General features: G+C 40.0%; 1 protein-coding gene across 1 annotated transcript; it reads right to left on the reverse strand.

Moving 5' to 3' along the window:
- Window positions 1-7,703: 7,703 nt before the first annotated feature.
- LOC133260966 (olfactory receptor 51Q1-like) lies at window positions 7,704-8,615 on the reverse strand. The gene has a single exon (XM_061439589.1). It carries the CDS (start codon window positions 8,613-8,615, stop codon window positions 7,704-7,706), a length of 912 nt encoding a protein of 303 aa, XP_061295573.1.
- Between the last annotated feature and the right edge of the window lie 12,413 nt (window positions 8,616-21,028).

Genomic DNA, 21,028 nt, shown 5'->3' on the forward strand with positions numbered 1-21,028 from the left:
ATACTCATCAGATCACACATGTCAGATACATTAAATATATATATAGAAATAGATGAAAGCAATATTAGTCTTGAGAAAAATTCTCAAAACATTAGGCAACATCATTCAACTAATTATCATTGACAAATTATATGCTAGCAATGAGAATAATATCAATAAACACAAAGATGAATCTAAACAGAGGGTTTAAGGAAGAAACATTAAGATGGCAGTGTAGGGGGATATCAGGCTTACCTTTCCTCACAAATGTAAAAATTTACAATTACTTATAGGATTCTCAGGGCTCCCCTGGTGGCCCAAAGGTAAAGAATCTGCCTGCAATGCAGGAGACATGGGTTCAGTCCCTGAGTTGGGAAGATTCCCTGCAGAAGGGAATGTCTACCTACTCCAGTATCCTTGCCTGGAGAATTTCATGGACAGAGGAGTTTGGAAGGCTACAGTTCATAGGGTCACAAAGAGTCAGACATGACTGAGCAACTAACACTACTTGCAGATTACCACACTAAATATATAAAAAAAACTCTAAAGTCTCCACCAGGAAATCTACTAGAACTAATAAATGAATTCAGAAAAGTTTCAGGATACAAGACTAATATCCTGAAATTGGTTAATTTTCTATACACTAATAATGACCTATCAGAAAGAGAAAATTTTTAAAAATCCCATATATAGTCACATAAAAATAATAAAATAGCTAGGAATAAACTTAAGCAAGGAGGTGATGACCTTTCCTCTGAAAACTCTAAGACATTGATGAAGGAGATGATTCAATAATAGCAGTTGCAGATTTCAATAATTCCCTTTCAGTTTTGAGAGAACAGCTTGTATGGAAAGCATCAAGTATATAGAAAACATGGAAAGTTCTATATAAAGTAAGAGTCAGAAGCTTATAAGTATTTTTAAATTACCAATGTACTTTTATCTGTATATCTTCTCTGGAGAAATATTTAGATCTTCTGCCTTTTTTTTTTTTTTTTTTTATTGAGTTGTTTGTTTTTTGAACATAGAGCTGCATGAGTTGTTTGTGTATTTTGGATATTAACCCCTTATCAGTCACTTTGTTTGCAAAAATTTTCTCCCATTCTGAGGGTTGTCTCTTTGTTTTATGTTTCATTTCCTTGCAGACACTTTTTAAGTTTAACTAAGTTCCATTTGTTTATTTTTGTTTTCATTTTTATTATTTCAGGAGGTGGTCTAAAAAATATATTGCTGTGAATTATGTGAAAGTCTTTTGCTTATGTTTTCCTCTAAGAATTTTACATTGTCTGGCCTTATAATTAGGGTTTTGATCCATTTTTAGTTTATTTATTTATTATGTTAGAGAATATTCTAATATCATTCTTTTACATGTAGCTGCCCAGGTTTCCCAGACCACTTATTGAAGACACTGTCTTTTCTCCATTGTATCCTTGCCTCCTTTGTCATAGATTGATTGACCATAGGTGCATGCATGAATTTATTTCCAGATTTTCTATCATGTTCCATTGATCTATATTTCTGTTTTTGTGCCAGAAGCATAGAAAATGCTTAACTAACCACAACTAATCAGAGAAATGCAAATCAATAGTACAATCAGGTAGCACCTTACACCTGAGAGAATGGTCATTAAAAAATAAAAATCTACAAACGATAAATGCTGGATCAGGTGTGGAGAAAAGGGAACACTCCTAGACTGTTGGTGGGAATGCAAATTGGTACAGCCACTATGGAGAATAGCATAGGGCTTCCTTTAAAAAACTAAAAGTAGAACAACTATATGATCGAATAATTCCACTCCTGGGGATATACCCAGAGACAAACATAATTCCAAAAGATTCCATAATTCCAGTTTTCATTGTAGAACTATCCACAATAGCCAGGACATGCAAGTGATGTAAATGTCCATTAACAGAGGAATGGATAAAGAATATGTGGTAAGATTCGGTTACATATATAAATACATTTCAGGTAGTGGTTTTCAATGATGCTGGCTAGTGGTGGAAGAATGAGAATTAGGAGAAATTATAAAATAGATGCTAATTGTGCAGTGATGACAAATGAATACTCAATAGTCCTCCAATTCTTGCTAGTGTTTGTAGGTCAGCTGCTAGTACACAGAATAGGCATTAGCTAAGGGATTGAAATGTTATGCTTTGTTATTTTGATGTATAAAGTATTGGGGCTTCCCAGGTGGGCACTAATGGTAAAGAACCCTTCTGCCAATGCAGGAGAGACGTAAGAGACAGGAATTCAATTCCTGGGTTGGGACTGAACCTGGGTTGAGAAGATCCCCTGGAGGAGGGCATGGCAACCCACTCCAGTATTCTTGCCTGGAGAATCCCACAGACGGAGGAGCCTGTAGTGCTACAGTCCACAGGGTCACAAAGAGAAAAACATGACTGAAGCAACTTAGCTCACATGCACTAAGTACTGAGATAATTGCTAAAATCAGAACTGGAAAGACTAAGGCCTGTGCATCCACTGAATTATTGGGAATGGACCGTAAGATTGCATAGGTGAATAAGAAGTATCACATAATTTGATATGAAGGGGAGTTTTGATAGAGTTATCTGAAGTATACTTTTAATTTCCTAAAAGATGAACTGAGAATAGTATTAACATTAATGATGCTAGAATTAGGAATAAGACACCCAAGATGTCTTTGATTGTAGAGTATTGATGAGGTGGAATTTTGTCTATATCAGATGAGATTCCTCCTGGGACATTAAGGCATAAAGGGAAAGGTAAACAATTAAGAGAGAGCAGTTTTGTCAACTGAGAATCACCCCCAGACTCATTCAACTAGACTAGTATCAACTAGTATAGAATTTCTGGAAAGAGATTTGTAATGACTGCCATACATCAGGAGGATATTTGACCTCAAGATGTGGCATAACCTATGAAAGCTGTGGCTATTACTGTGAAAAGTAGATTAATTCTGACATTTCAATGTTTCCAGGAAGAGGACTGCTAGAATTTCTCAGGAAGTCCTGGCTAGAAGTAGGAGTACTCCTAGAGGTGAGAACTCAGCCAGTGTACCGGAGTTAGAAAGTTAAAATACATGTGTGTGCTGTTGCTTCAGTCATGTCTGACTCTTTGCAACCCTATGGATTGTAGCCTGCCAGGCTCCTCTTCCATGGGGATTCTCCAGGCAAGAATAATGGAGTGGGTTGCCATGCCCTCCTCCAGGAGATCTTCCAGACCCAGGGATCAAACCCCCATCTCTTGTATCTCCTGAAAGGTTCTTTACCACTGGCACCACCTGGTGGAAGCTAAGGAAGTGAAGCACAGTGGGGACAGTGCTCTTTACTAACACTGTCATTGCTACTGCTGCTGCTAAGTCGCTTCAGTCGTGTCCAACTCTGTGGGACCCCATAGACGGCAGCCCATCAGGCTCCCCCGTCCCTGGGATTCTCCAGGCAAGAACACTGGAGTGAGTTGCCATTTCCTTCTCCAATGCATGAAAGTGAAAAGTGAAAGTGAAAGTGAAGTCACTCAGTCGTGTCTGACTCTTAGTGACCCCATGGACTGCAGCCCACCAGGCTTCTCTGTCCATGGGATTTTCCAGGCAAGAGTACCAGAGTGGGGTGTCATTGACTTCTCCGAACACTGTCATTAGTCATCTCCAACACAGCCCCACATTGCGCCCCCAACTGTAAGTTTCATGAAGTCAGGTAAGGACTTTATTTTACTGAATAATGCCTAAGGTGTATAAAAGAGTGAAAAATACAGTTCTACAGATGTAAATGTGACTACAATTTAACTGAACTGAACATCTTGATGATAACGCATCTATCTACTCTTCTTCATGTAAAAACAATTGCTGTATCACATAATGAAATTCAGCAATTTTTATGGTATTATGAACAAAATGTGGTTCTTTTGAGAAGGACTGGCCAATAATTATTCCTATCTCCTCTTTTCTTTCTAAAATTTACAAGATTGGTATTTAATCTGTCTCCACTACCACAATTTAACCACAGTAACTCTTACTTTGGCCTAAGATTTTCTCAAAGGAGAAAAGGGAGGGCCAAAGGGAGAAATATTTCACTGGATTCCTCTCTAGGCATGACATTTAATGACTGGAGGTTAAATACAGAGCCTTAGTTCAGTTCAGTTCAGTTCAGTCACTCAGTTGTGTCCGACTCTTTGTGACCCCATGGACTGCAGCACGCCAGGCTTCCCTGTCCATCACCAACTCCCAAAGCTTGCTCAAACTCATGTCCATCATGTCAGTGATGCCATTCAACCATTTCATCCTCTGTTGTCTCCTTCTTCTCCCACCTTCAATCTTTCCCAGAACTAGGGTCTTTTCCAATGAGTCACATCAGGTGGCCAAAGTATCAGAGTTTCAGCTTCAGCATCAGTCCTTCCAATGGATATTCAGCACTGATTTCCTTTAGGGTAGACTGGTTGGATCTCCTTGTAGTCCAAGGGACTCTCAAGAGTCTTCTCCAACACCACAATTCAAAAGCATCAATTCTTTGGTGTTCAACTTTCTTTATAGTCCACCTCTCACATCCATACATGACTACTGGAAAAACCATAACTTTGACTAGACAGATCTTAGTTGGTAAAGTAATGTCTCTGCTTTTTAATAAGCTATCTAGGTTAGTCATAGCTTTTCTTCCAAGGAGTAAGTATCTTCATGTCATGGCTGCAGTCACCATCTGCAGTGATTTTGGAGCCCCCGCCCCCCCAAAAAATAAAGTCTCTCACTGTTTCATCATTTCCCCATCTATTTGCCATGAAGTGATGGCACTGGATGCCATGATCTTAGTTTGCTGAACGTTGAGTTTTAAGCCAATATTTTCACTCTCCTCTTTGCCTTTCATCAAGAGGCTCTTAAGTTCTGTTTTGCTTTCTGCCATAAGGGTGGTGTCATTTGCGTATATGAGGTTGTTGATATTTCTCCGGGCAATCTTGATTCCAGCTTGTGCAGAGCCTTCTGGAGCCTTATAAATCTAATGCTTTATAAAACAAACAAGCAAATTACCAACCAAGGAAATTGGGTCAGTTCAGAGAGTCAAAGAAAGAGTATAAGGATGGATATTGGATCTGTAGAAGAACTGGGAAGAGAATTGGACAGAGAAAATACATTTGGATAAGGGAGCTCATTTCTTTTCAACATTGAAAACAGTACCCCTCTGCTGTATTTGTTGTATAACCAATGGGACTTCACTCTCTCAAATCCCCTCCAACTTTGATTGTATAATATACCTAAAAATACATCTGAATATCTCTGCATTAACCACCATACTCCATATCATCATTGTCGTCTTCCTTAAGTATGAGGGGATGCAGTGTTACAACCACTTTGAACACAATGTGACAGTTTGTATTACAATATACCGTACAATCCAGCAATTCAACTATAGATAAGACTATGTATTTCAATGACTAAAGGTATTTATTCTAACAAAATGACACCTTTAACCCATAGATCAACATTATAAACCTTGAACAAATGTGTTTTTTTAAAACTATGAAAGCACTGCTGCTGCTGTTGCCATTAAGTCGCTTCAGTTGTGTCCAACTCTGTGCGACCCCATAGACAGCAGCCCACCAGGCTCTGCCGTCCCTGGGATTCTCCAGGCAAGAACACTGGAGTGGGTTGCCATTTCCTCCTCCAATGCATGAAAGTGAAAAGTGAAAGTGAAGTCCCTCAGTCGTGTCTGACTCTTAGTGACCCCATGGACCGCAGCTGACCAGGCTCCTCCATCCATGGGATTTTCCAGTCAAGAGTACTGGAGTGGGATGCCATTGTGACAAAAGAGAAAAATAAGTACAATGTACTTAGAGAAATGTTACACTTACTTAGAAAAAGAGAACATTATTGAGGGAGTTTCTTTGTTTTATGACTTTTAGTTTTACAGAGATCTCTATTGATAGGAGATGGGTCAGTTAAAACTCAGTAAACAACATACAGACTTACTGGTTTGAAAAACAAAAGGAATGTTTTGGAGCTGCCAGATTATCTAGAAGGTGGTAGGAAAATACATGTAAAAGACAGATCAAGAAGAAGAATACAAATTTGTGCATATAAACTCAGTGAATATCTGAACTGTACATATTTGAGACAGGTATCAAGCAGCCTATGTAAGGCTAACAAAACTGAACAAAGATATTAGGTGCTTCAAAATGCAGGGGTGAATTGAGAATTTGAGTTCCATGAGTTAACTATCTGAATAAAAATCAATCAAATTCTTCAGAGATATAAACAGAATCCAGAATCTCAACATCTTATTCAAAACATGGTTGAGGGAATTTTAGATACAATTTAAGAGTACTCAACATAAAGTAAAACTAGAAATGTGGTGCATATTCCAGAGAAAAATGATCTGTGGGGATCAGCTCCAAAATAATCCAGATATTGAATGTAATAGACAAGGAATTCACAGCAGCCATTATATCAAGTATGGAATATATAAAAGAAAATAACTTTATATTTAACATGCACTAGATGAAGACAAATAGAAATAGATTTTTATTGCCAAATTAAAACTAAAAATGATAATCAATCAAAAAACAGATGAAGTTTTGGCTTAAGAGAATCACAAAAGAAAGACTAGTTGTATTTTAAAGTATGGATACATACTAAATACCATGTTAAAAAACTCAAGGTATCAACATAGGCTTTAAGTACAGAAAAAATACTAAGATATTGCAGTTGTAAAACTGCAAGTGTAGTTGAATTAAATAAGAAACAAGAGGGTAAAAATCACATGCTCATTTCAATGTAGGCAGAAATGCATTACACCAAATCTACTATCCAGTCATGGTAGTATTAAATTAGAGATACCAATCTGCTCAAGCTAAATAAGAAAAAGCACACAGTTAACATCATATTTAATGGTTAAATATTGAATACATTCTCTGTTTGACTGGGAACATATCAAGGAACATGTCAACATTCGTTCATCATTGAACTGTAGGTCCTAGCCCAAAAAATAAGAAAAGCAAGTAAAAGTATATGAATGAATGAATGAACCCGTAAAAGGAAGCCAGTTTATTTCCAAGGTTCTTCTGATCTCCTTCTTAACAAATTTTCACTGTGAATACCCATCTCCCAAATTAATGTCCCAGTACACATCTAAAGTCTAAAAAATACAAGATGAAATAATTGCCACTTAGAAGCTGAGAGGTGAGAAGGAGAAACCCTAGAACTTATATTGAATCATGAGAGACCCCACGTTTGATGCCTAGTGAGTTTTTGTTTTGTTTTGTGTTTTCTTTCAGATCCAGAATTACTTCTCAGGGCATTTTCCGAGAAGAAACAGTGTAAATGGAAGCAACTTAGCGGCTTCATGTACATGTTAGGGGAGAGCTTCACAAGAAGAGACACTGTTGAAAACAGGATGTCCCCATTTGAAGGACTTTTGAAGGGTTACCTAACTCAGGTAGTTCACTCTATAACATATTTCACATCTTGAACTAGAAGCTTGGCAATTCCAGGATACAAATGTTGAGGAACTTAGCGTGCAAAAAGTGCGTGTAAATGAAGCAGCTCTGCCACATGCAGGTGGTTCAACTTAGCTTAAATTACAAATCCAATGAACATAATATTGTATTTAACTCCCAACCCTGCTTCCTGATTCATACATGACTAGACATTCAAACCAATTTTTCAAGTTTCTCAAACTATTATTTTACAAAGTAGTACCAAAAGCCCACTTCTCAACACTCTATTCCAACTGTCTATGAGCAAAGAGATCAAAGATCCTTCAATGGATCTGTTTGGTTTTAACACTGTAGATAATGGGGTTCATCACAGGAGGTGCTAGTACATAGACACTGGCCATACTGACATGTACAACTCGGGGAGCATGCTTGGCAAAGCGGTGAGTCATGGACACACCAACCATGGGTATGTAAAGGACCAAAACAGCCAAAATGTGGGACAGACAGTTACTGAGGGCCCGGAGCCTTTCAACCTGGGAGGCAATTCTGAGGACGTGTCCCAGGATGAGTGCATAGGACAGCACAGTGAGCAAGGGGTCCAGTATGATAATAAGCAGAGCTAGAACAAATCCATACCCATTATTTGTAGTGGTGTCAGCACACACCAGGTGAATAATGTCTTGATGGAGGCAGTAGGAGTGGGAGAGATGAGGGGATCCATAAAAGGGGAGCCTTTTCAACAGAAACAATGCAGGAAGAACAGCCAGAAGATAGTGGCAAATGATGGCTAGACCTATTCTGCAGATTGCCTTCTTGGTGAGGATGGAAAAATAATGGAGGGGGTGGCAAATGGCCACGTGGTGGTCAAAAGACATGGCCGACAACACAGAAGATTCCATAAAGGAGAATCCATGGAGGAAGAAGAACTGAATAAAGCAAGCCTCAAAGCTGATCTCTGAGGCATTGAACCAGAGGATCCTCATGAGTGTAGGCAAAGCAGTGAGGCTAAGTCCCAGGTCTGTTAGGGCCAACATGGAAAGAAACAAGTACATGGGCTCATGCAGAGAGGGCTCTGCCCTGATGACAGCCAGTAAGGTGGTGTTGCCTGCAATAGAGATAGTGTACAGACAGCAGAATGGGATGGAAATCCAGGTATGGAAGATGGCCATGCCCATGAGGATGAAGTAGAAGGGGACTTGGGTGGAGTTAGTAACCAAAAGGCAATGGCACTCCATTCCAGTACTCTTGCCTGGAAAATCCCATGGATGGAGGAGCCTGGTAGGCTGCAGTCCATGGGGTCGCACAGAGTCAGGCATGACTGAGCGACTTCACTTTCACTTTTCATTTTCATGCACTGGAGAAGGAAATGCAACCCACCCCAGTGTTCTTGCCTGGAGAATCCCAGGGATGGCAGAGCCTGGTGGGCTGCTGTCTATGGGGTCGCACAGAGTCGGACACGACTGAAGTGACTTAGCAGTAGCAGTAGCAGTAACGAAAAGCATGACTGGAGGAGGCAGCCACAAGACCAGAGTTTGTTGCAAAATCTGTGAAAAGTGGAAAACATAAGATTAAAGTTCTACAACCATGTTAAATCATCATGTGATATATTTTCAAGAGAGATCTGGTTAAAGAGATAAACAGGAAATGAGCTCAAAATGCTTTATTATTTTTGGTTGTTTTAGCTCAAAGCTTGTCATTCACCTAGTTGAGAGCATAAATCAGTCATTTTTTTAACCTAAGGAAGTTTTTATCTGTCCAGAAAGCAGTCATGCACTTGTAGCAGGAAAGTATAGGAGTGTTTTATCGCTGTTGGAGAGAATAGCTGTAGACAAAAGATTACTATAGGATATTCTTTGATACAATAAAGTTTGGAGAAGAGAGAGCATAGACTGATAAAGTTAAAAAGCAATACAATATACTGTCATCTATAAATTGGCACTTGCATTCTACCTCTACAAAGATCCAATTATGAGCCACTGCAGCTGCTGAACTTTAATACTCCCTAAAAGGAGTTCAGGGTGGAAATCAAGAATGAGACACTGTGCTCTGAGAAAAACTGGCAGAACATGTCTTCAGATAGTTACATGTTTTCAGGAGATTTCATGAGCCCAGTTCTTGCATCTTCTTGTATCTAGAAAAGCACTAAAATTCTTCATAATGACCTCTGCCCCTGGTGACTAGCGGTAATCTGCAAAGAAATACGTGCCTGATTGCATGTATTCTTCCTTCACTAAAATCATACGTATACTGATCACATGTATACCAACATTTTTGGAAAAGTTTTGTTAGAGCAAGTTTGTGTGCCTGATAGAGTGAGGCCAAACACACAGAAACACTGAAGTTTGGATCAGAGAAGTATTTATTGCAGGGCCATGCAATGAGACAAGAAGTTTATGTGCCGCACTCACTCCCCCTCCCCCACGCACCACCCTGAGCTCCCGGCACAGGGTGAAATTTGGCAAAGAATTTTTAAAACCCAGGGAAGGGAAGGGGGTTTCAGGGTATGTGATCAGTGAGTGTACAATTCTGAGTGGCTGAGGGTGAGGGAACAGGGTGATATTACAGAGTTAACATTATCAGTCAAATTACTGCATCAAATACTGCTATCTAAGTATATCTAAAGTAGAAGATATGGGAAAAGCCTGTCCTGGGAAGGCTCCTTAGGGTCCTGCTGGGTTACAATTCCCCCTTTTTCTTTGGAAATTCTCAATCTTGAGGAGAACAAGTTTTGAACAAGAAAAAGAATAAAGGTTCAGATAAGGAGGTTAATCATAGACTTGATAGAGGTACCTACAGTGTTCTGCTGGGTTACAATTCCAACAGACACTGCTGTGAGACCGACTAGGCATGTCTGAGTCTGACAGCTACTCCATTTTTATATCCAAATGCATTTCTCTCCTAAATTGCCAAAAAAGGCATCACCATTAGTGATTTTAATGCTTTTTAAGATATGAGAAGATGTGATGATTTAGGCTCATAAAAATCTTCTTAAAATTTCTATTTGAGAGCCTGTTTTGCCAGTTTTACCCCTGAGTACGGTGTGCCCCATTCCTAATCTCCACCCTGAAACTCCTTTCAGGGGTGTTCAAGGTCAGAACTGCAGTGGCTCATGATTTAATCCTTTTAGAGATAGAGAGCAAGTGTCAGTTTCCAGCTGGCAAGGCCTTTTCATATTTATAAGTTTGATCCTAGCTTTGGGGGTATTTCATGACCATTTCATCTCGTGATGATAGGAATGCTCATTCCCAAATCTGGTGGAGATTTCCCTGGTAGGCCACTCAATGTGCTGAGCTTCTCTGGTGGCTCAGATGGAAAAGAATCCGCCTGAAATGTGGAAGACCTGGATTTCATCCCTGGGTCTGGAAGATCCCCTGGAGAAGGGAATGGCAACCCACTCTAGTATTTGCCTGGGAAGGATTATCTCATGACTTAGGGGCCCTCTGAAGCATCCCAGAGCAAGCTGAAGTCAAAAGAAATTTAATTAGAATTTGATTGTGTGTGTGTATTAGTTGCTCAGTCCTGTAGGATTCTTTGCGACCTCATGGCCAGTAGCTCGCCAGGCTCCTCTGTCCATGGTATTCTCCTCCAGGCAAGAATACTGGAGTGGGTTGCCATGCCCTCCTCCAGGGGATCTTCCCGACCCAGTGACCGAACCCAGGTCTCTTACTTCTCCTGCATTGGCAAGCCAGTTCTTTACCACTAGTACCACCTGGGAAACCCAGAATTTGATAAGAAGCTCATCAAAAACTTCAAAAGGTTTTAAGAACATTTGGTCTGGTGGAATCATAGGTCACTTAAAATATTTCAAAACAAAATCATATCATTGAAAGGCAAGGAAGTTCACATATATTATCAAAAGCAGCATTTGAAGTAAACTTGTTCTTTTGGCAGAAAGGAACCAAATCTAGCCCTGTACCAGTCTACTTTTAATAACAAAATCCATTTACCCAATTAAGTTTAAACTAAAATAAGCCTGGCCATGCATAAAACTTTTTTCTCAAAATATATAACCCACTTTCCTACTATATAGTGAAATGTTTTATTATGTCTAGTAACTTTAATTACATATTTAAATTAGAATCCCCAACTTTTAAACACCTTAATTTCTAAGGAAAACCAAGAGAGCAAGTAATTTTTACCAAAATCTGGAGAGATTATTTTATATAATTTAAGAACATAATTATTCCTATAGTTTAACTCAAAAATTTCACCACACCAAGTTATTTTTCTCACCGACAGATCTGCAACAGAAATCACAAGATTTCCTTTAACTTCTACTAAACCTAAGCTCAGTGAAAACGTTACTTTGTGAAAGCATGAAAGTTGATGACGCTAAAGACCTAATTAATTAATTAGACCAAATTCATTAGACCTAATTAATTAAATCAACAAACTAACATTAATGCCAAGTATCAACAATATAGTATTTCCCCTTCCACATGAACTTGAAATGCATTTTGTCTAACTTTTTAAATATTTGAATTGTTAAGTGCTTAAAGTTCTAGGTGTCCAATACTTTTGCCACCTGATGTGAAGAGATGACTAATTGGAAAAGACCCTGATGCTGGAAAAGATTGAAGGCAGGAGAAGGGGACAACAGAGGACGAGATGGTTGGATGACATCACCAACTCAAGGGACATGAGTTTGAGCAAACTCCAGGAGACGGTGAAGGACAAGGAAGCCTGGCATGCTTCAGTCCAGGGGGTCGCAGAGAGTCAGACACAACTGAGCGACTGAATAGCAACAAAGTCCTATATGGCTCAGTGGTAAAGAATCTGCCTGCAACATAGGAGATGCAGGTTCTATCCCTGAGTCAGAATGCTCCCTAGGAGAAGGAAATGGTGACCCATTCCAGTCTTCTTGCCTGGGAAATTCCAAGGACAGAGGAGCCTGGTAGTCTATAGTCCATGGAGTCACAAGAGTCGGACACAACTTAGTGACTAAACAACAATATAAATTTGCTAGCTTACAAAGAATAGTTTGAATACATTAAATTTGCTTGCTTAGATAAATTATGGTTTTACTGATTTTCTTGATCATCTCTTATGAAACTTATGTAAAGTTTCGCTGAGGGAGCATTCCCAGTAGTTTTGAGGTTTTTTTAAATATTATTTTTGCATCCCTTTTTTCTTCAGTTCCTAGCAACACAGAAAAGCTCCAGAGGGCCTAGGTAGATCATTTACATCTCAAAGGCACAGGAGGATAAAATGCACATTTTTTTCTACTTGTACAAAATCCAGCCATCTTGATGTATATTCAGGGAACTCTTTTTTCCTGTTTCCAAATATTCACCTCAGTTAAAAAAGAAAGAAAGAAAGAAAGAAAACCAAGTAACAGTAATAGACAATAATACATATCATCTGCTCACACTCTTAAGCCACTCTTAACAAAACCAGGAAGAGAGTCAGGGATTGGACTCAGGTACTGAGACATCTATTCACATACATTACCACCCCCAACCCCCACACTCCCAACCCGCTGCAAGAGAAAAGCAATTGCAAAAGATCCATTCTGATACAATAGACAAGCCATTAGAGGCCTCTGCCCTGCAGATCTCAGGGAGCACTGAGGCATTTTTTTCATTTAGGGAGCACAGCTAAAGGATCTCTTAAATTTGCAAAACTACCCCAAGGGACTGTAAGATGAACAGAGCTCTGATCATCCACACTTAATTATTCATTGTCACCATTAGCAAATATCAAGCAAACAGCAATTCAGAATGATTGTTCAGGGTCAGAGTTGCCTAGCCCTAAAAAAGGAAAATTCCCAACAAATGCCCAGTCAGTCCAAAAAGGGGCAACCTCAACCAATGCCCTATCAGAGATGAAGCTGCAGAATGACCAAGGCTAGTTCAAAAGGGAAATCAAAGTTCCATTGATGTAGGAAATAGATGGGCTCCAGGTTAGACATTTACAACTAGCTTCCTGTTGTATTTCCTGGGACAAGAGATAGATGGGCTCCAGTTAAGGAATTTATAATTAGCCTCCTGTTTGCTCTCCAAAATGGAAATAACAACAGAAGCGGAGTAATAGCCAGTATTTGTCTCTTGTAAATACCGTAAAGTAATAGTAATGGCAAGGACAAAGAGGGGGCAAAACCCTACTTGAGGAAAGGTTTAAGGGATCTCCCTCCTCTTTCTCTTGGGATAAGGGAGACACTACACATGCACAGAAAGTCTCCTTGTGGGTCAAAAGTCAAGGGACTATTGTCAAGCCATAAAGAGTCTTGTTCCTCCCAGAAGCCTTCACTTGATTTGTCTTGACTGAGGGGCATATGCGCACCCCAGGGGAAAGTCCCAGAGCAGGTCAGGTGTGAGAAAAAGAAAACAGATAATTGGCCTGAAGGAAGACAAAGACCCCGAAGGACTGACCTATATATTTATATATAGGTCAAGTGTATATATATATATATATATATATATATATATATATATATATATATATTTATATATAGTTCAAGTAGGGAAAACCACTAGACCATTGAGGTATGACCTAAATCAAATCCCTTATGATTATACAGTGGAAGTGAGAAATAGATTTAAGGGCCTAGATCTGATAGATAGAGTGCCTGATGAACTATGGAAAGAGGTTCGTGACATTGTACAGGAGACAGGAATCAAGACCATTCCCATAGAAAAGAAATGCAAAAAAGCAAAATGGCTCTCTGGGGAGGCCTTACAAATAGCTGTGAAAAGAAGAGAAGCAAAAAGCAAAGGAGAAAAGGAAAGATATAAACATCTGAATGCAGAGTTCCAAAGAATAGCAAGAAGAGATAAGAAAGCCTTCCTCAGTGATCAATGCAAAGAAATAGAGGAAAACAACAGAATCGGAAAGACTAGGGATCTCTTCAAGAAAATCAGAGATATCAAAGGAACATTTCATGCAAAGATGAGCTCGATAAAGGACAGAAATGGTATGGACCTAATAGAAGCAGAAGATATTAAGAAGAGATGGCAAAATTACACAGAAGAACTGTACAAAAAAGATCTTCATGACCCAGATAATCACGATGGTGTGGTCACTGACCTAGAGCCAGACATCCTGGAATGTGAAGTCAAGTGGGCCTTAGAAAGCATCACTACGAACAAAGCTAGTGGAGGTGATGGAATTTCAGTTGAGCTATTCCAAATCCTGAAAGACGATGCTGTGAAAGTGCTACACTCAATATGCCGGCAAATTTGGAAAACTCAGCAGTGGCCACAGGACTGGAAAAGGTCAGTTTTCATTCCAATCCCAAAGAAAGGCAATGCCAAAGAATGCTCAAACTACGGCACAATTGCACTCATCTCACAGGCTAGTAAAGTAATGCTCAAAATTCTCCAAGCCAGGCTTCAGCAATACGTGAACCGTGAACTTCCAGATGTTCAAGCTGGTTTTAGAAAAGGCAGAGGAACCAGAGATCAAATTGCCAACATCCGCTGGATCATGGAAAAAGCAAGAGAGTTCCAGAAAAACATCTATTTCTGCTTTATTGACTATGCCAAAGCCTTTGACTGTGTGGATCATAATCAACTGTGGAAAATTCTGAAAGAGATGGGAATACCAGGCCACCTGACCTGCCTCTTGAGAAATTTGTATACAGGTCAGGAAGCAACACTTAGAACTGGACATGGAACAACAGACTGGTTCCAAATAGGAAAAAGAGTTCATCAAGGCTGTATATTGTCACCCTGTTTATTTAACTCATATGCAGAGTACATCATGAGAAATGCTGAACTGGAAGAAACACAAGCTGGAATCAAGATTGCCGGGAGAAATATCAAGAACCTCAGATATGCAGATGACACCACCCTTATGGCAGAAAGTGAAGAGGAACTCAAAAGCCTTTTGATGAAAGTGAAAGTGGAGAGTGAAAAAGTTGGCTTAAAGCTCAACATTCAGAAAACGAAGATCATGGCATCCGGTCCCACCACTTCATGGTAAACAGATAGGGAAACAGTGGAAACAGTGCCAGACTTTATTTTTGGGTGCTCCAAAATCACTGCAGATGGTGATTGCAGCCATGAAATTAAAAGATGCTTATTCCTTTGAAGGAAAGTTATGGCCAACCTAGATAGCATATTCAAAAGCAGGGACATTATTGTGCCAACAAAGGTCCGTCTAGTCAGGGCTATGGTTTTTCCAATGGTCATGTATGGATATGAGCGTTGGACTGTGAAGAAAGCTGAGTGCCGAAAAATTGATGTTTTTGAACTGTGGTGTTGGAGAAGACTCTTGAGAGTCCCTTGGACTGCAAGGAGATCCAACCAGTCCATTCTGAAGGAGATCAGCCCTGAGATTTCTTCGGAAGGAATGATGCTGAAGCTGAAATTCCAGTACTTTGGCCACCTCATGTGAAGAGTTGACTCATTGGAAAAGACTGATGCTGGGAGGGATTGGGGGCAGGAGGAGAAGGGGATGACAGAGGATGAGATGGCTGGATGGCATCACTGACTCGATGGACGTGAGTCTGAGTGAACTCCCGGAGTTGGTGATGGACAGGGAGGCCTGGCATGTTGTGATTCATGGCGTCGCAGAGTCAGACAGGACAGCGACTGAGCGACTGAACTGAACTGAACTGAGGCTCCAATAGGCCTGGGGCTGTATGCTCAGGGTCATCAAATAGTTAACACCTGTTTGGTGAGGGGTTTTCACAGCAGTAAAACAATACAGGAAATGTGCCTTTGATACTGTTATCTAGGTACTTCAGAGAGGAGCTAAAGCAGAGAAAGGGGCAGCGGGGAGTGGTCTGTCCAAGGAAAGACCCCTAGAGTCCTGTAGATTACAGTTTCTCAGAGTTATCTGAAATTGCTGTCTCCTGGGCTACAGTCCTCCTTTTGCCCCAAATAAAACTTGACTCATAACTCTCACCTTGTGCATTTCTTTTTTAGCCAACAATTCCTCTTGGGTCTTTTGAGCCTATGAAATCACAAAGAAATGAAGCAACTGTGGCAGAGTGAGAAAGATGTCTGTTTTCAGAACCTAGGAATCTTGAGAAAAAAGAAAAAAAAAATCTTTCACAGACTTTTAGTGAAAGTTAAAGTGTTTGTTGTTCAGTGGTATCCAACGCTTTGTGACCCAACCGCATAGACTGTAGCCTGCCAGGATCCTCTGTCCATGAATTTTTCCAGGCAAGAATACTGGGGAGGGTAGCCATTCCCTTTTCCAGAGGAGTCTTTCTGACTCAGGGATTGAACCTGGGTCTCCCACATTGCAGGCAAATTCTTTACCATCTAAGCCACCAGGAAAGCTCCTTTAGGGATGGTGCAATGGCAACCCACTCCAGTACTCTTTCCTGGAAAATCCCATGGATGGAGGAGCCTGGTAGGCTGCATGGGGTCCACGAAGAGTCGCACACAACTGAGCAACTTCACTTTCACTTTTCACTTTCATGCATTGGAGAGGGGAATGGCAACCCACTCCAGTGTTCTTGCCTGGAGAATCCCAGGGATGGGGGAGCCTGGTGGGCTGCTGTCTATGGGGTCGCACAGAGTCGGACATGACTGAAGCGACTTAGCAGTAGCAGCAGCATATTGGCAGAGGGGTCAGAAAAAGACATTAGATAAGCTAAATTTTTAAAACTTCAGTGCTCAGATATCTGTCAAAATAACATATATTAAAAGATTAAGAAATAGTTTCTGGAATTGAGCTGATTATTTATTAAAAACAAAAACAAAACACTGCAGATATAATAGGATCTCTGAAAATTGGGTAAAAGTTATCTTGCAAGGAGGAAGCCAATTTTGACTCCATGTTGGAAACTGTTTTTTTTACTTGCTTTTGTTGTTTTATAATTATAATTAAAAGTTATCTTGCAAGGAGGAAGCCAATTTTGACTCCATGTTGGAAGCTGTTTTCTTTACTTGCTTTTATAATTATAATTATAATATTATTATAATTGTATTCTATGGCTTGCCTGAAGGACCCTGCCCCTCTGCTTGACTGTAAACTAAAGTGCCTTTGTTCAGCTCATGGAGATAGCTTGTGCCTGCCCACCTGTGAATAGAAGAGATTAACACACCCCTTCAGAAGGCTGGGCATTCCCTTGGAGATGTTTTGCAAAACTGAAGACCCTTTTACTTTTCTTCCTCACTGCATCTCCTTCTTTATTCTGCCTTTTGACTTTAGTTCCTCATTGCTTCTTTCTCTCTGATCTATAAAAGAATCTGGCATCCAGACCCCAATAAGATGGTTATTTTGAGGCTTTAGCCTGCCATCTCCTTGGTCTGCTGGCTCCCCATTTAAAGTCTCTTTCTTGCCTCAACACCTTGTCTCTCAGATTCATTGGCCTGGAGCACAGCAAGCAGAGTGAGCTTGGAACATTTGCACTTCTGGAAGAGATATTTACATTTGTGAGGGACAGTCCATTTGTAAAGGTATCTTCCTCTCTGTGTGAGAAGAGGATGAGTGAGTCTCTGGAAACTCTTATCAATAGACAAGGCTAGGACCTATATCTGCATAACAATTTTTGCTGTTGTTGAGTTGCTAAATCATATCCGACTCTTTTTGACCCCTTGGACTGCAGCATTCCATGTCTCCCTGTCCCTCATCATCTCCTGGGGTTCACCCAAGTTCATGTCCATTGAATCTGTGATGCTATCTAACCATCTCATCCTCTGCCCCATAACCATTTTTGACCTTGTCTTGTAATCTTGTTTACTGTGCTTTCCCTGTAACCTATTAACAGACCCCTGGTAATCTTTCTTTGTTTTAGCTGCAGAGATATTTAAGGTGATGGCTTGTGCCATTTCTATGAATTACTCAGTTTTCCTTGGTGTGTCTCATGTATACAGGAAGTATGCATATTCTTAAACTTCTGTTTGTTTCCTCCTGTTAATCTGTCTTTTATTACAGAGGAGGTTTTGTCAAAAACCTAGAAGGATAAAGCAAAAATCATTTTATTCCCCTACAGGTGTTTGGATAAACTATTTCATCAGTTTGTTTCATAACATTGCTAGCTGGTAAAACTTTCTTGTGCTTTCTCTAATCTTGCAGTTGAAAAGCTCAAATCTTGCTATTTCTGTCCTCTATCAGAAAAAGAAAATTGGTACTCAGCAATCTCCAAGTGACTGAAGGTCATAATAGATGTTATCTTAACTGATATGAAGACTAATAGATTGGGGAGGCAGGAAGAGAACAGGAAGGGGAGAAGTCCCAGATGATGGAAGCCAAAATCTCTGCAGATACATTACTGTCCTCTCTCTATACTCAGAGGTCCAGCAGCTTTTTCATCATTAATAAATATTTTCTTTGGTGCCCTTTCTCCCAAAATAATGTTACCCATAAAAAGTTTCCTTCAGTAATTAGTGCCTTGGTACGATTTTTATGCATTTGTAGACTGTGATCTTCTAAGCTTGCTGCTGCTGCTAAGTCACTTCAGTCGTGTCCGACTCTGTTCGACCCCATAGACAGCAGCCCATCAGGCTCCACCGTCCCTGGGATTTTCCAGGCAAGAACACTGAAGCAGGTTGCCATTTCCTTCTCCAATGCGTGAAAGTGAAAAGTCAAAGTGAAATCGCTCAGCCGCGTCTGACTCTTAGCGACCCCATGGACTGCAGCCTACCAGGCTCCTCCGTCCATGGGATTTTCCAGGCAAGAGTACTGGAGTGGGGTGCCATTGCCTTCTTCCTTCACTTATCTCTTTAGTAATGAACCCAATCAGAACCCTGTGGGAACCATGTGGGTACAAATCCTTTTCATGTCCCTGATTCTTGTTTGTAAGAAATGGACTTCATGCAGCCTCATAAGACCTTCCGTGAGTTCCAAAAGGCAGATTCAAGCAGTTGCTAACCAGAACAGTGATGGACTGAAGAAACAAAGGAGAAATCAAGAAACAATAGTGCAATGATAAAGCAGGATTGTGGTTCTTCATCAAGGGAGAAACATGACAATATCATTGAGTTGTTCTGCAGGAACTAAGACCCTTACCCAGGTGGAGGATGATAACGTCATGCTAAGCATGAGTCCTGGAACACCTCCCTCATCACCAATAAATCTGTGATTTATTGTGCAGAACAAAGTCTGCACACAGTGGAAGATAACAAAGACTCTGACCCCTTTCTCAAATTACTAACTGCAACTAACTTCTTTCTCCCTTTAAAAACTTTTATGGTAAAGTAGAATTTTCAGAGTTCATTCTTAGATGCGAGTCTAGTCACCTTCTCCCCAGGTGGTCAGCCTCCACAATAAAGCAAGCTTTTCTATCCATGCAACACTTGTTTCTTGAGTACTGGCTTTTGAGCAGAGAGCAACGAAACCTGAGTTAAGTAACAGTAATACATATATACTTGTCCAGTTCATAGAAATAACTCTCCCTGTTCAGTCTTACTTTCTATCTCACTTTTCTGGTATTCTATGACTATGTTATTTTACCTTTGTCTTCTTGCCAGTGCCTTCAGCTTTCTGTACAACTTCTTACCCTGCTGAGTAGGATTTATATAGGTTCCTAAATGTCCTCAAGGAGCTGAATAGCATCTTTGTTTATAGGAACCCAAGGGACAGAAGAAAAGATTTGTGTGGCATAAACTGCTCTGTACCATGTCTAGGTAAGAAACACAGAAGTGAAGTGAAGTGAAATTGCTCAGTCTTTGTGACCCCGTGGACTGTAGCCCACCAGGCTCCTCTGTCCACGAGATTCTCCAGGCAAGAATACTGGAGTGGGTTGCCATTTCCTCTCCAGGGGATCTTCTCGACCCAGGAATCAAACCCGGGTCTCCTGCATTGCAGGCAGACGCTTTACCCTCTGAGCCAGAAACACGGAGAAGTACATAAAGATTTCAAGCTGATTCTCTGTGGACGACCTGAGCAAAATCCAAACCAAAACCAAAGCAAACAAGCAAACAAAAAAGATTTATGTAAATGCTTTCTCTAGTTATGTTTTTGACAGACAATTCCTGGATTACTTTTAAAAGAGAAAAATTATTGGAAGGGAATTCTCTTTATGAAGTATTTATCATATAAAAGTCTGGGAAGTAGAAACTTTCCAGAAATTCTATTACATGCTGTGTCTCTGTTGTTTTTGTTTGTTTGTCACTAATTGTAAAGATAAATAAACTTAGAGTCAGAGGGGTATAATGATAAAAGGTGAGATGAAGAATCAGCTAACACTTTATTCTATACTAGAAAAAGATCAGAATTTTTCTTTACAAAATGGACTTGTTTTCAAACAATTTTATACCCTTCTCCTCAATATAATTAGCAAAAGTTTTTAAAAGAAAGTACAAATATTGCTTTCTTCTCCCTAAGTGGTTGTGAGTGAGGCAAATTTCAATTCAAAATCTAATTTGAATGCTCGCTAATTATATGACTTTGGGCTGGTGACCTTAAACTTCCTTTGACTTAATTTTATTTTTACTTTGTCAAGGATAATAATTGCATTTGGGAAGTGCTTTAGAAACTTCTCAAGACATTTCATGGCATAAATAATCATTGATTGCCTGTACAAGCAGACTTTCTCTCTGGGTTATCCTCTGCTCTACCAGTCCCTGCTTTACTTACATCCTACACACATGACTGATCTTCCCTCTTAAATTTAAAGCCTAATCAGTAAAAACCTGTGTCCTTCCTTCCCCCTGACTCTGGCTAGTGATTGTTCTAATCCTTAGATCAGAATGACTCCACCATGCTATTTTTTCAAAGGGAAGATTTTACCCCATGAAGGTCCTTAGCC

The sequence above is a fragment of the Bos javanicus genome, chromosome 15 (assembly GCF_032452875.1).
Source record: "Bos javanicus breed banteng chromosome 15, ARS-OSU_banteng_1.0, whole genome shotgun sequence".
NCBI classification, from domain to species: domain Eukaryota; kingdom Metazoa; phylum Chordata; class Mammalia; order Artiodactyla; family Bovidae; genus Bos; species Bos javanicus.

Excerpts from the sequence above, each read along its gene's own strand:
- LOC133260966 (XM_061439589.1), bottom strand. The coding sequence starts at position 8,615 with ATGGAGTGCCATTGCCTTTTGGTTACTAACTCCACCCAAGTCCCCTTC.